The sequence below is a fragment of the Lichenostomus cassidix genome, chromosome 25, assembly GCF_008360975.1.
Source record: "Lichenostomus cassidix isolate B80296 chromosome 25, HeHo_3.0, whole genome shotgun sequence".
NCBI classification, from domain to species: Eukaryota; Metazoa; Chordata; class Aves; order Passeriformes; family Meliphagidae; genus Lichenostomus; species Lichenostomus cassidix.
In genome coordinates this window covers 955,935-969,806 of record NC_139505.1, presented here as the reverse complement: position 1 = coordinate 969,806, position 13,872 = coordinate 955,935, and the positions used below count along the sequence as shown (strand labels likewise).

At 61.5% G+C, this 13,872-nt stretch overlaps 2 protein-coding genes across 2 annotated transcripts; both read left to right on the top strand.

Annotated features, from left to right (window-relative positions):
• Positions 1-3,470: 3,470 nt before the first annotated feature.
• On the top strand, positions 3,471-6,991 carry LOC146427129 (lysosomal acid glucosylceramidase-like). Its single transcript, XM_085082414.1, has 9 exons — positions 3,471-3,575; positions 3,783-3,974; positions 4,049-4,195; positions 4,329-4,462; positions 4,806-4,978; positions 5,085-5,319; positions 6,084-6,544; positions 6,622-6,747; positions 6,822-6,991. The coding sequence occupies exons 1-9, from the start codon at positions 3,509-3,511 to the stop codon at positions 6,925-6,927; spliced, it is 1,641 nt and encodes a 546-aa protein (XP_084938540.1). The 5' UTR covers positions 3,471-3,508; the 3' UTR covers positions 6,928-6,991.
• Positions 6,992-9,701: 2,710 nt separating this feature from the next.
• LOC146427128 (lysosomal acid glucosylceramidase-like) lies at positions 9,702-13,872 on the top strand. Its single transcript, XM_085082413.1, has 11 exons — positions 9,702-9,825; positions 10,778-10,892; positions 11,018-11,209; positions 11,287-11,433; positions 11,569-11,702; positions 12,195-12,367; positions 12,466-12,703; positions 12,783-13,007; positions 13,089-13,252; positions 13,356-13,481; positions 13,562-13,872. The coding sequence occupies exons 2-11, from the start codon at positions 10,826-10,828 to the stop codon at positions 13,668-13,670; spliced, it is 1,575 nt and encodes a 524-aa protein (XP_084938539.1). The 5' UTR covers positions 9,702-9,825; positions 10,778-10,825; the 3' UTR covers positions 13,671-13,872.

Sequence of the window (13,872 nt, the reverse complement as noted above, 5' to 3'; positions counted from 1 at the left end):
CTGGGGTGGCTTGAGCAGGTGGGGACAGGGCCGGGAGTGGGAGCTGAGTGTGGGCGCACCCAGGAAGGAGGGAGGGAGCTGGCAGGGTGTGGGAGCAGGAGATTAGGGCGGGGAGGTCATGATTTCAGGGCGAGGAGGGCGGCTGGGCCTCTGGGCTGATCCACGCAGGCGGGATGTGCCCGGGGGTGCTGTCAGGACTGACAGCCCCGATGCTGCGTGGGTTGGGCACAGCCCGGGCGCGGTCAGTGAGTGACAGTGTCACCCTGGGACATTGGCACGCCATGGTGCCACAGGGATGCTGCTCCTGGGACCCCCCAGTGCTGGGGGTGCTGCCAGAGTCCTGGGGAGAGCATCCTGCTCCTGCCCCAAGGCTGTTTGTGTTTGTCCACAAGAGGGAAATATTTCTCCAGGATCATAACTACAGCAAGTCCCACTCCCAGCACGCTGCTCCCATCACCCTGCTCCCAGCATCCCACTCCCGCTGCACTGCTGCTCCTCCACCTGCTTCTTACTTACCTGTCCTGGTGCTAACAGCTGGTGGCCGGATGCTGAATCACCTTTGTCCACGTGCCTTCGTCCCTGCGCTCGGCTCGGCGGTGAAGGACAGACTGGCTCTGGGATAAACGTAGCGGGGGCGAATCCTCCGACGTCGTTGGGCTTGGCTCATTAATTCTTGTGCAAAGCTTTGGCTCATTTGGGGCTCACAGGGGCTGGGGGCTGCTGGGGTCCCGCAGCAGCTGGCCTGGAGCTGGTGATCACCCTAAGGACTGTGTCCCCATGTGCTCCAGGCTGGAGTCCCACTGCTGGCAAGGAGTTGCTGTGATGCCACGCTGAGGCTCTTTGGCATCAACGTTTACAGAGCTGTGATCTCCACAGAGGTGGCTCCGCCCAGCTCCATGTCACCTTGGTCCCCATCCACACCATCCTGGCTAAGGGACAAAATTCACCCCCCAGCTGCTCCGATGGCTTCTTTGACCCCGCATTCTTGGCCCTGGCCCGGAATGAACCCACCTGTGCACTGCAAAGGGTGGTCACACGATGCCACGAGGCCCCTGCAAACCCCTGTGAGCTCCCCGTATTTGCAGATTGGCTGCAAGAAGCGGCTTTGGGGGCTTGGTGGGGCTGCCCACTATCTCCTGTGCCAGCGGCTCCATGCGAGGCGTTGCCCGGCCCCTGGGTCTCACTTTTCCTGCTCAGCAGGACGCTCTTATCAGCTGCCGTTGATAGGGATGAGCTCCAGCAGCCTCCGCAGTGTTTTTCCTTCCGGGAGCTGTGGGACCTGAGCCAGCTGGGGGGCTGTGGCTGGCTAGGGGGAAGGAAGAGCTGGACCTTGGAATGGGATAGGGTGAGCGGGGGCATCTTGGAGGGCTGGAAGTGGGCTGGGAGGTGGCTGATTGCCGTAGGACCTATTAACGCCTCCATGAAATTGGGGCTCATTAGCCTGGGCGTAGCAGTCTGGTGGCACCTTAATCACCCATTTGGAAGTGGGAGATCCACGGAGCAGCGGGACAGGGACAGGAGCTCCCTTCTGGGGCACCTGTTTGCCCCGTGAGATGTAACCAGGGGCTACCTGGCCCCATCTGCCCCAGCCCTGGTGGCATCTGGCCCAGGTGTCCCGTGGCTCAACTCCCAGCAGAGGTGTGGAACTGTGGCAGAGCCCATGGCAGAGCAATGCTGGGGGTAGGAGGGACTTTGATGAATTGATTTGCCCCAGAGCTGCATCTGATATGCCAGAAAAGGAGAAAATTAGTCATGGAGTGCTGCTCCACCCGGGGAGGGAAATCTAACGGAGCAGTTTAACCCTATACAGGGGAGCCCTGGCCTGGTAATTGATGCTCCAGGCCAGCAGAGCCGTGGCTGGGAGCTGTCTCTGGGATCTGGGTGCTCTCCATTTCCTGGGCCACCCCTGTGTGGAGGTGCCAAGGGTGTCCCCACAGTGATGGGTGCCTGTCCATGGGAGTGGGCACCTCCTGGGTGATGGCACCAGCTGGGTCTGTGTGCCCAAGTGAGCTGGCCCAGTTCAGCCTTGGCTCGCTGGGCTGGAGGGTGGCTCATGGAGGAGCAGGGAGTGCTCCTGGACTACCAGGCCTGGGCTCTGCTCCTGACACGGTGTAAGGGCAGCAGGCTCCCCTTTGAGGGTCAGACTGCTGTTGACAGCCAGAGTGCAGCCCTGCTTGTCCAGGAGCTGGGGAATTGCCTGCTTGCTGCCACTGGTGTCACTGCTGCCATCTTCCTCAGCATGTGCTGAGCTGGGTTGAGTGATGCCACAGGCTTGGGCAGCAGGCTCCCCTTTGAGGGTCAGACTGCTGTTGACAGCCAGAGTGCAGCCCTGCTTGTCCAGGAGCTGGGGAATTGCCTGCTTGCTGCCACTGGTGTCACTGCTGCCATCTTCCTCAGCATGTGCTGAGCTGGGTTGAGTGATGCCACAGGCTTGGGCAGCAGGCTCCCCTTTGAGGGTCAGACTGCTGTTGACAGCCAGAGTGCAGCCCTGCTTGTCCAGGAGCTGGGGAATTGCCTGCTTGCTGCCACTGGTGTCACTGCTGCCATCTTCCTCAGCATGTGCTGAGCTGGGGTGAGTGATGCCACAGGCTTGGGCAGGGAATGTCAGAGGTCCCAACTCCCATGTGGCCACCCCTGCTGTGTCGTTATGCTGCCCTGGGTTGTGCAGCTGCTTTTATTGATTTTTTTTTTTTTTACTGCACCCGAGGGTCCTGGACTCTTCCTACGCTGGGCACATGGCCCTGGCAGCTCCTGGAGGACAGTGGGGACAGTGGGGTGGTGGCAGGGATAAGTGGGTGGTCCAGGGTGCTGTTGGAGATTCCCAGCAGGACAGAGAGCAGTGCCATGAGCCTGCCCTTGGCTCTGCCACTCTCCCAGGGGCCCATCCAGACCCTTCCTGACAATATAAAGGAATCAGCTCTTCCTTCAGGGATGGCAGTGGGGTCTCAGAACTGCCTCTGTGACACCTCCCTGTGCTGGTGGGATCTTGCACTCAGGCACAGCTGCCAGGACCATGTCCCTGTCCCTCCTTGGCACGGCGGTGGGGGGTGAGTAGGACCCAGTGTTCCTAGCTCCACGGCAAGGAGATGCACGGCAGTCCGGGCCCGAGGGCAGGTATGGGCCGGGAGGAGAGCAAGGAGGAGCTGTGGGGGTGGGAGAGGGTGTGCTGCAGAGGGAGGTCTCGGGGCAGCTCCCCGTAAAGGCAAGGTGGGGAGGCTGGAGCTGCTGAGGAGGAGGAGGGCTGGCAGCACCACAGGTCGGGAGCAGCCGGGGTGAAGGTGGGTGGGCTGCAGGCTCCTGGGAGGGACGGACCCACCGCATTTACCTGCGAGACGAGGGTGTTCGGGGGGAATGGAGTAAGTGGCAGGAGCTCTACGGCAGTGGAAGGAGGAGCAGGGGCTGAGGAAATGGGGCTGATCCCTCCATCCCGCTGCCTTGACTGAGAGTGTCCCTGCCCGCAGGTGCTGCTCCCTGCGACCTGCCAGAGCTTTGGGGACGCCGAGAGGCCATGGTGGCTGTCTGCATCCTGGTCTGGCTGCTGCTGCTGCTGCTGATGCCAGTGCCCCAGGTGGCAGGTGAGCGCGGGGACGTGGCGGGGGTGGCGGCGGGGCTTGGGCACCCTGGGGCAAGGACACGAGCCCAGGGACACCGCGGAGCTCGGTGCCCGGGAGGTGCCCGGGTGTGGAGCACAGGGACAGCGGCATCGCCCCGGGGCAGGCGGGAGAGCAGGCAGGGACACGTCCCTGAGCCGGCAGCCACCCCCACCCTCCCGTGCCTCCCAGGTGCCCGACCCTGCATCCCCAAGGATTTTGGCCATGGCTCGGTGGTCTGTGTCTGCAACGCCACGTACTGTGACACACTGGACCCCCTGATCCTGCCAGCCCCCGGCTCCTACGTCAAGTACGAGAGCAGCAAGGCTGGCAAGCGGCTGGAGCGGAGCGAGGGGAAATTCCAGAGCAGTCTGCCCACACCAGGTACACCGCAGGTGGGAGGTGGTGCCACTGCGGGACCGCCGGGCACTGTGGGCTGAGCCGGGGTCTTCCCGCAGGGCTGCTGCTGACGCTCAACATTTCCACGCTGTACCAGCACATGAAGGGCTTCGGCGGGTCTCTCTCTGATGCTGCTGCCATGAACATCCTGAAGCTGTCACAGCCGGCTCAGGACAACCTGCTGCGCTCCTACTTCTCCGAGTGCGGTGAGCAGCGAGGGCACGGCAGTGTGAGCAGATCGTGGGGTCACCAGAGGTGGCTGTGCCTGTCCCTGCTGCAGGAACACCTGTCCCCTGGCTGCCTGCTCCGGTGCCACTTGATGATTTTCCTGGTCCACAGGGATTGAGTACAACCTCATCCGGGTCCCCATGGCTTGCAGCGACTTCTCCGTGCGCCCCTACAGCTACGATGATGTCCCCCACGACTATGAGCTGAAGCACTTCAGGCTGGCAGTCGAGGACGTGAAGATGAAGGTGGGAGGCTGAAGCTGCTGCCATCGGCACCTTGTCCCCTCTCGCACTGGAGATCCTGCATGTGCCAGGACCCCCATGACCAGGTGCTGCTGAGCACTGCACACTGTGGCAGGGTGCATGGGGACAGCCTGTGGGAGCTGGCACCTCCTCCGGGGCACGTCCTGGCGCATCCCAGCTGGCACTGGCAGTGTGAGGAGCTGGGGCACTGTGCCATGGGGTGGTGTTTGCCAGCTACCAGTCCCTGCTGAGGTCCCTTGAGTTCTCCCCTTCCTCGCATGCCTGACCCTGTGGTTCTGGGGAGCTGCAGCTGGAGCTGATCCTGTCCCTCTGCCTTCTCCTGCAGATCCCCCTCCTGCGCCGAGCTTTGGCTATGAGCAAGCGGCCGTTGTTGCTGTTCGCCAGTCCCTGGACTGCCCCAGCCTGGATGAGGAGTAATGGGGATGTCCGTGGGAAGGGGACTCTGAAGGGGAAGGCAGGGGACAAGTACCACAAGACCTGGGCCAACTACTTCATCAAGTACTGTCTCTGGAGCCAGGCTGGGGTGGACAGTGGGGGAACCAGGGACTGGGGGGGTAGGGGGGAGCACAGCACAGCTCATTCTGCCTCCCCTTCTCTGCACCAGGTTCCTGGATGAATATGCCAAACACAACGTGACCTTCTGGGCAGTGACAGCACAGAACGAGCCGCTGGCAGGGCTCTTCACACCCCCCCAGGCCCCCACCATCGCCTTCACGGCCGCACAGCAGAGGGATTTCATTGCCCAGGACCTGGGCCCAGCGCTGGCCCGCAGCCCCCACCGCACGCAGCTCCTCATGCTCGATGACCAGCGCATCCACCTCCCGCACTGGGCCAAAGTGGTGAAGAGCAGAGCCCCTTTCTTCCCCTGAGCCTCGCGCCCCAGCCCCAGGCTTTACTGGAAATGCAGCCGGTGGCCTCTCCCAGCCCTAGAGAGTGGGAGCAAACCGGGTCTGCCGGAGCGGGAGCCGGAGCTGGCTCCTTTGGGTGCAGCCACCTCCGCGTGTGCCCCGCGGGAGTGAGGACAGGAGGTGGCAGCCACATCCTGGATCCCTGGATCCCGGCAGCACTGCTGGACGCCAGCACCTTCTCTGGGCAGAGTTTTGGCTGATCCAGCTTCCCCCACAATTCTGCACAGGCTGTTTGGGGGAATCACCTTAAACAAGAAGAAAAGAAAGTAAAATGTGCCTCTGCTTCAGCCTTGAGCCAGGCAGCATGTCCCTCCCTTGCCTCCAGCCGTGGCATGGCTGCCGGGCTGGACCACCCCAGGGGAATGTGGAGGGAGGACCAGGCAGCAGCAGAGCCAGGTGGGGGGCAAGGGGCCCACCGAGGGGCAAATCTGTACCCCACCCTCCACATGCACCCAGTGAGGTGCCAAAGCCATATTAGGGTGCTGTTGAGGCACCACATCCCTGCTGAGGTGCTGCTCAAAGGGGTGCAGTGCTGCAGAGAGGAGGCTGCAGGTGGGGTGGGCTGTGGCGCCCACGGGAGGTGACCGCAGGAGGTGGTCCTGGGAGGTCACACTGGCACATGGAGTCAGTGCATCCATCCCCACAGGCTTGAGGCACAGGTGGCCTCAGTGTGAGGCATTTCCTTTGCTCCCCAGGTCCTAGAAAATGCCACAGCTGCCCGTTACGTGGCTGGCCTGGCGGTCCACTGGTACCTGGATGCCATTGTCCCACCTGGCTGCAGCCTGGAGGCCACCCACAAGCTCTTCCCTGACCATTTCCTCCTCTACACGGAGGCCTGCACTGGCTTCTTCATGTTCCGCTTCGCCGTGTCGCTGGGCTGCTGGGAGCGAGGGGACCACTACAGCTACAGCATCCTGACGGTATGGCCCCCCAAATCCCCTGCGTGGGGCTGGGAGGTTCAGCCCCACTCAGCCCCTTCCCTGCCACTCCAGGTCATGAACCACTTTGTGTCTGGTTGGACTGACTGGAACCTGGTCCTGGATCTGGAGGGAGGCCCCAACTGGGTCAAGAACTTTGTGGACAGCCCAGTCATTGTGGACGGCAGCAAGGACGTTTTCTACAAGCAGCCCATGTTCTACCACATGGGGCACTTCAGGTGGGTTGGGGGGGCTCAGGTGCTGCTGCAAGCCCCAGACCAGCGGCAGAACCCCTCTCCTGGTCCTCTTCCCACAGCAAGTTCATCCCCGAGGGCTCCCGGCGGGTGGGGCTGCACATCAGCCGACGCTGCCTCCTCTGCCAGCTGGAGCATGTGGCCGTCCTGCGCCCTGATGGTGCCCTCGTCCTGGTGGTCCTCAACAGGTCAGCCCAGGCAGGGGACAGAGTGATGCTCGGCCCCAGCTGTGCCGACCTGCTCAGCCCCTCTCATTCCCCAGGTTTGGCCGGGATGTGCCGTTTGGAATCCGGGACCCTGCCATGGGGTTCATCGAGACTGTGGCTCCGGCCCACTCCATCCAGACCTACCTGTGGCGCCAGCAGTGATGGCCAGGGTAGGCTGGGGGGCTCCAGGGCTCTCCAGGGGACAGCTCTTCCCCCAACCTTTCCAGCATCCCTCAAGGGTGGAGGCTGATGGTGACCCACCGCTGGGGATCCAGCCCCCCCACGAGGGGCTCCGTATGCTCCCGGCACAGCAGTCTGGCCAGGGCTGTTGCTTCCCAGCCTCACCTCCCTCCCAGCATTTCCCATCCCCCTGGAAGCTCCCTCCGCACCGTCTCCTGGATCACACTTCCACACGTGGCCCCCTTGAAACCTTCGCGTGTGTCACGGGCGCCAAGTAAAGCCATGACGCGCTCCCTCCGGAATGCGCCGTTCCCGTCAGTGTTTCCTCTACGCGCTCGGAAATCGCTCGGTTTTCCTCGGCGGGGCGGCGCGGGGCCAGGGGTGCCCCGGGGGCTCCGGCCCCCGTGGCCTGCGGGTGGCTCCTTGTTTATCCCTGCAGCTGGAGCTTCTGCTGCTGCCAGCCCTTGATTTGTTCCATATGTGCTGTTGGTTTTCCCTAGCCTACTTTTTGGGGGAATTTTTTAAAAACCCAAATGTCAGACGCTGTTGGAAAGGCTGTATAAATGATATCAGTGTCCCCATCCACCGAAACTCATGGACAAATCAGGCTGGTGCCACCTCTCCAGGGTGGCCTCCGGACAGAGTCCCCTCTATTCTGGCTGTGGCCAACACCAGCCGCAGCCCGCAATGACCTCCCTGTCCTGTTTGCTTTCCCTAAATACCGGTTACAGTATTCCCTGTGCCTTTGGGAACGTTACCAGCATCTTTGAAGTCCAGGAATGAGAAAGCCAGAGCTCCCCTTGGCAAATGCCCCTGTGTGAGGACCACAGAGCTGCTGAGGTTGGGGAAAATGAAAAACCCAGAGGTTTAGCAGCTGGTTTGTTGGAGTGCGGTGTGAAGGTGATACCAGGCTCTGTCCCAGCCCTGTTCAGGGAGCACATCAGCCTCTGCTGTGCTTTTATCCATGTCCCTGTGGAATGCTGGCCCCATTGGCAGCTGGGTTGGGTTGCCTGTGCTTGGAATCACAGAATAGAATCATGGAATCCTTGAGGTTGGAAAAGGCCTCCAAGATCATCAAGTCCACCAAGTTCTCCCAGCACTGCCAAGGCCACCACTAACCCATGTCCCCAAGTGCTCCATCCACATCTGTTAAATCCCTCTGTGGATGGTGACTCCACCACTCCCCAGGCAACCAATGCCAGGGCTGGACAGTCCTTTACATGAAGAAATTTTCTTTCATATTCAACCTAAACCTTCCCTGATGCAACTTGAGGCTATTTTCTCTTGTCTTGTCCCTTGTTCCCTGGGATCAAAGCCCAAACCCCGGCTGGCTGTACCCTCCTGTCGGGAAGTCGTGGAGAGCCAGGAGGTCCCCCCTGAGCCTCTTTTTCTCCAGGGTGAGCTCCCCTCAGCTTACTCAGCTTCTCCTGGTGCTCCAGACCCTTCCTCAGCCCCATCCCCTTCTCTGGACATGCTCCAGCCCCTCAATGTCTTTGTCATGAGGGGCCCAGAACTGACCCCCAGGATTCGAGGTGTGACCTTATCAGTGCCCAGCAAAGGGTCACTGCCCTGGTCCTGCTGCCACACTATTCACGACACCTTGGGAATGTCCCCATTCCAAGGGAAATTGGAGCTCTTGCTGTGCTGGGAGGGCATATTTGGGCCCTCACCGCATGCGTTCAGCAGTGCCCAGGGACAAGTGTGCAGGGAAATGTTCTGGCCCAGCCTCTCTGGGCTGGCTTTCTGCTCCTGCCTGCTTGGAACCGCAGCTGCTGCAGGGCGTACCTTCTCTCCCTGTTGAAAAGTCAACCGGGAATCTGGGGGATGCAACATCCCCGGCAATGGGTGCGAGGGGTGGGGCGAGGCTGGAGGAACCACCCCGATCATCTTCACCAGCTGCAGACTGTGCTGGGGGATCCCTTCTCTGGTGGCAGCAGGAGGAGCAGGGCTTTGGGTCGGGGGGCTGTGACCCTGGGTGAGGGGCTATGGTCCCTGGTTGGGGGACTGTGGTCCCTGGTTGGGGGTCTGCCTCCCTGGCCACCCACACCAGCCGCCCCAAGGGGACCCCAGGGCAGATGCCACTCCCCCTTCTGCTCTGCCCGCCTCCTGTTTCTCCTGCGGAGCAGATGCCTGCAATTAGGAAGGATCCCAAATTAGACGGTGTGGAGCCCAGACTTGTTTTGCAGATGATAAACTGCTGCAGCCGGCTCCACCCAGCCCGCTGCGGCGTGGGGCTCCGGCGTGGGGGCCACGGTCCCCACGGCGGGGGCGAGGGGACCTCTGCAGGCAGCGCCTGCAGCCCCCCTGTGCCCATGGCCTGCCGAGCCAGCAGGAGGGGCCGGGGATCCCTGCCATGAGCGGCTGCTGCCTCTGCCCGTGTCAGGAAAGGAGCTGAAGCAGCCACAAGCGGGACACAGGTCACGGTGATGGCACTGTCCATGGCAAATCCGAACCACTCCCGGGTGGGATGAGCAGGGATGCTGGGTGGGCACAGCTAGCCTTACCCTGTCTGAGGTGTCCCAGGGACACAGAGCTGCTCCCGTGAGGCTCTTCCTAAGGGGAGCGGGGCAGACCTGGCTATAGGGGGTGACGGAGGCACTTGGGGGGCTGGTGAGCATCCTCCCCTCCCCAGCTTCCCTCTGGCAACTGGAACAGGTTTCAGGAGAGATTTGCAAATGCTGTGGTGTGGGGAAAGCTCATTGGAGCCAGGTTGCAAAATCATCCCCAGGCTCCTCTTCAAACACCAAGTCCCATGAGCTGTCCCATCCCAAACTCACCTATCCTGCTCTGCCAGAGGCGTCACCTCCTACCAGGCACAGCCAGGACACAGGTCCCGCCGCCGCTGCCACAGAGACACGGCAAGAGGTGGTTTGGCAGCAGGTGAGTCCCCTGGATCTGGGGTGGCTTCAGCAGGTGGGAATGGGGATAGAGATGAGGATAGGGATGGGGATGGGGACAGCCCTGGGCAACAGAACCATGGTGACCTTGGTGGCCAAGCTGGGTATCGTTCCCAGGCAGGGAGCAGGAGGCAGTGGAGGTGGGACAGCTGCCTGGCCCCACTCTGTATCCCACAGGATCTCGGGGAACAAAAAGATGGCACCATCCCACCCTGGCAGAGGTCCCAGGGTGTCCTCAGTCTGGCACCAGGGTCCCGAGGCTTGGAGGTGGCTTCTCCTGTGCCCTCATTGAGAGGCTCCTTGCCCAGCACCAGGGGATGGACAGGGCAGGGTGTGAGAACCCACACAGAGTAGGGCAATGGGGAACCCTCTGTTCCAGGGGCTCGAGCCCCAGACCGCTCTGGCTGGACAAGCCCCAGCTGCAATGTGTGTGGGATTGGGAGTGTAGAGCTGTTTTCTCCTGGCCATGGCTAGGGAGGCACTAGGGATACATGGGGTGACACAGCATGGCATGACATGTCATGGCACAGCTGTGGGACAAGAGAGGAGGGACAATGAGTGGGAGGCAATCGATGGGAGTGAACAAAGTTGCCGGGTACAGCTGGCGTGGGTGGCTGGGAGCAGAGGGCTGGTGGGGTGGCTCATGCCTGGGGGCCATGCACACCTGGGGGGCTACGCTCCTGGGGGCTGTGCACACACCTGGGACATGGCCAGAGCTGTGGGGCACTGGAGGGGTGGGAGGGAAGGTGAGTGCTGGGCTGGAGCAGTGGGCAGAGGGCAAGGCACACTCAGCCCTGGCAGGGGTATCTGGTGGTCCCCAAAGTCCCCAGGCAGGCAGATGATGCTGGGGCTCTCCCTGCCCTGTGTCTCTGTTCCCATGTGGAGCTGGGTCAGGGTGAGAAGAGCTTGGTGCTGACCCCTTGCCCTGCTCCCAGCTCCGGTGTGTCCATCGGCATCGTCTGAGCCACTGCAGCAGAGGTGCCATGGGGCCAGGCTGTGCCAGCATCCTGGGTTGGCTCCTGCTGGCACAGGCAGCCCTGCAGGCCACAGGTATGAGCTGGCATGTGTTCCTGAGCTTTGGAGGGTGGCAGATTTGGAGTCTGTCATGGCTCAAAGGGATGAGCTGGGCTCCTGCCACAGCCCTTGGTACCCACCCAGTCTCTCCTCTACTGCAGGTGGTCGTCCCTGTGATGCCAAGGATTTTGGCCATGGCTCACTGGTGTGTGCCTGCAGTGCCACATACTGTGACACTCTGGACCCCGTGGTCCTGCCAGCTCCCGGCTCCTATGTCAAGTACGAGAGCAGCAAGGCCGGGAAGCGGCTGGAGCGGAGTGAGGGGAGCTTCCAGCACAACACCAAGACCCCAGGTACCACCATGGCCAGTACCTGCCATGAGACAGTCTATCCTACACAGCAGTGGTGGTGACACTCTGTGTCCCCACAGATTTCCACCTCACCCTGGACACAGCGCAGCGGTACCAGAAGGTGAAGGGGTTTGGTGGCTCCATCACTGATGCAGCTGCCATCAACATCCAGTCCCTGTCCAAGGATGCCCAGAACCACCTGCTCCGCTCCTACTTCTCTGAGGAAGGTGAGCCTGGGGCAGAGTGATGCTGCTGGGTGCTGAGGCTGGGGTCTGGCTGCTGAGATATGTGCTGAGGGGCTTGAGGGGCTGGATCCCCAAATACATGCTGGGGATGCCCATCACCACTTGCCCTGTCCTCAGGCATCGAGTACAACCTGGTGCGTGTGCCCATGGCCAGCACCGACTTCTCCGTCCGCCTGTACACCTACGCCGATGCCGAGGGTGACTTCGAGCTGAGGCACTTTAGCCTGACAGAGGAGGACACACGCATGAAGGTGAGTCCTGCAGGAAGAGTCTGAGGGACTGGGTCTGCTGCCTGGGTGGGATGGGATGGGATTGGGTTGGGACAGGATGGGCAGGGGATAAAGGGGAGCTCCTTCCGGCTGATTAGGAGGGAAAGGACTCATTCTTCCATCTGGTGGGGGGAGAAAGGATGGGATGGGACATGATGGGAGGGGAGAGGATGGGATGGGATGAAATAGGAAGGGGAGCACTTCCAATAGGGAGAGGACTCATCCTTACATATGGGTGAGATGGGATGGAATAGAATGGGATAGGATGGGAATGGGAACATGTCCAATGGGGAGGAGGAGGATTCATCCAGACACCTGGGTGAGATGGGATGGGATAGAATGGCATGGCATGGCATGGGATTGGGAAGGGGAGCACCTTCTTGCCTCTCAGGAGGGAGATGACTCCTCCTGCTACCTGCACTACCAGTGCTGGGACAGACCCAGAGAGCTCTGTGCCATCCCACTTCCTCCCAGATCCCCATCCTCCAAGCAGCCCAGGCTGTGGCCAAGCGGCCGCTGTCACTGTACGCCAGCCCGTGGACTTCCCCGGTCTGGATGAAGACAAATGGAGCAATGACAGGGAGGGGGACACTGAAGGGCAGCCCTGGGGACAAGTACCACCGGGCCTGGGCCAAGTACTTCATCAGGTGAGAGGCCACGAGAGTGTGGTGGGTGGCAGGGGTGCTGTGCCTAGGAGTGGGGCTGGTGCAGGCATGACAGGGCCATTCACCATCTGCCACACCAGGTTCCTGGATGAATACGCCAAGCACAACCTGACCTTCTGGGCGGTGACAGCGGGGAACGAGCCTACAGCTGGTGAGATCGTCTTCTACCCCTTCCAGTGCCTGGGCTTCTCCCCCGAGCACCAGCGGGACTTCATCGCCCAGGACCTGGGTCCAGCGCTGGCCAACAGCTCCCACCGCCATGTCCAGCTCATCATCCTGGATGACCAGAGGGTGATGCTGCCCTACTGGGCCCAGGTGGTGAGTTCCCATAGCAGCTCTCCTGGCCCCACAGCAGATCTCCCAGCCCTGGGCATTGGTGACCCTTTTCTCCTGCCAGGTTCTCAAAGACCCTGTGGCCGCCAGCTACATCAGCGGCATCGGCATCCACTGGTACCTGGACTTTCTGGCGCCCATTGACCTGACACTTTCCATCACCCATCACCTCTTCCCAGATTACTTCCTCCTTTCCACAGAGGCCTCCACAGGCTCCTACTTCTGGGAGCCCAGGGTGGTGCTAGGTGGCTGGGACCGTGGGAGCAAGTACAGCCACAGCATTCTGACGGTAGGGCCTGGTGGGGACCACCAGCCATCCTGGCCACCCCCTGGGCCTGCCTGTGGCTGAGTACCATCTCCTGCCCCACAGAACCTCAACAACTATGTGACAGGCTGGACTGACTGGAACCTGGCCCTGGACATGGAGGGCGGCCCCAACTGGAGCAAGAACTACGTGGACAGTCCTGTCATTGTGGACAGCAGCAAGGATGTCTTCTACAAGCAGCCTATGTTCTACCATCTGGGGCACTTCAGGTGTGTTGGGGCCACAGATGGCCGGCTCCCACTGCTGGCTCCCAATGCAGGCTCCAGGTATCACCTCCCAGGCACCACACTCAGCCCCTGCTTGTCCCCACAGCAAGTTCATCCCTGAGGGCTCACAGCGTGTTGGACTGGCCGTCTCCAAGAAGTGCCGCCGGTGTGACCTGGAGCACTCGGCTTTCCAGCGCCCTGACGGTGCCATTGTCCTGGTGGTCCTGAACCGGTGAGTGGCTCAGTTCTGCTCCTCAGTACAAGGCCCCACTGATCCCACTGAGCCCCCATCCCCTCTCACTTTCCCCCCAGCTCCCCTATGGATGTGTCCTTTGGGGTCTCTGACCCACGGGTCGGCTTCATCGAGGCCATGGCTCCCAGCGACTCCATCCAGACGTTCCTGTGGAAGCAGCCAGCCTAGCATGGCCACAGCCAGCAGAGGAGTGAGGTGCCAGCACCAGGAACATGGTGTTGGTGGTAGCTTGGGGAGAAGATTCCAATGGGGCTGGGGCTGCAGCACAGCCCCTGCAGCCCCCTGTGCCCCAGGGGACCTGTTTGACCCAAGGGCTGCAACTCCTGTGCATTTCTAGATGTTTTCATAAAATAAACAGGTTTTCTACAAA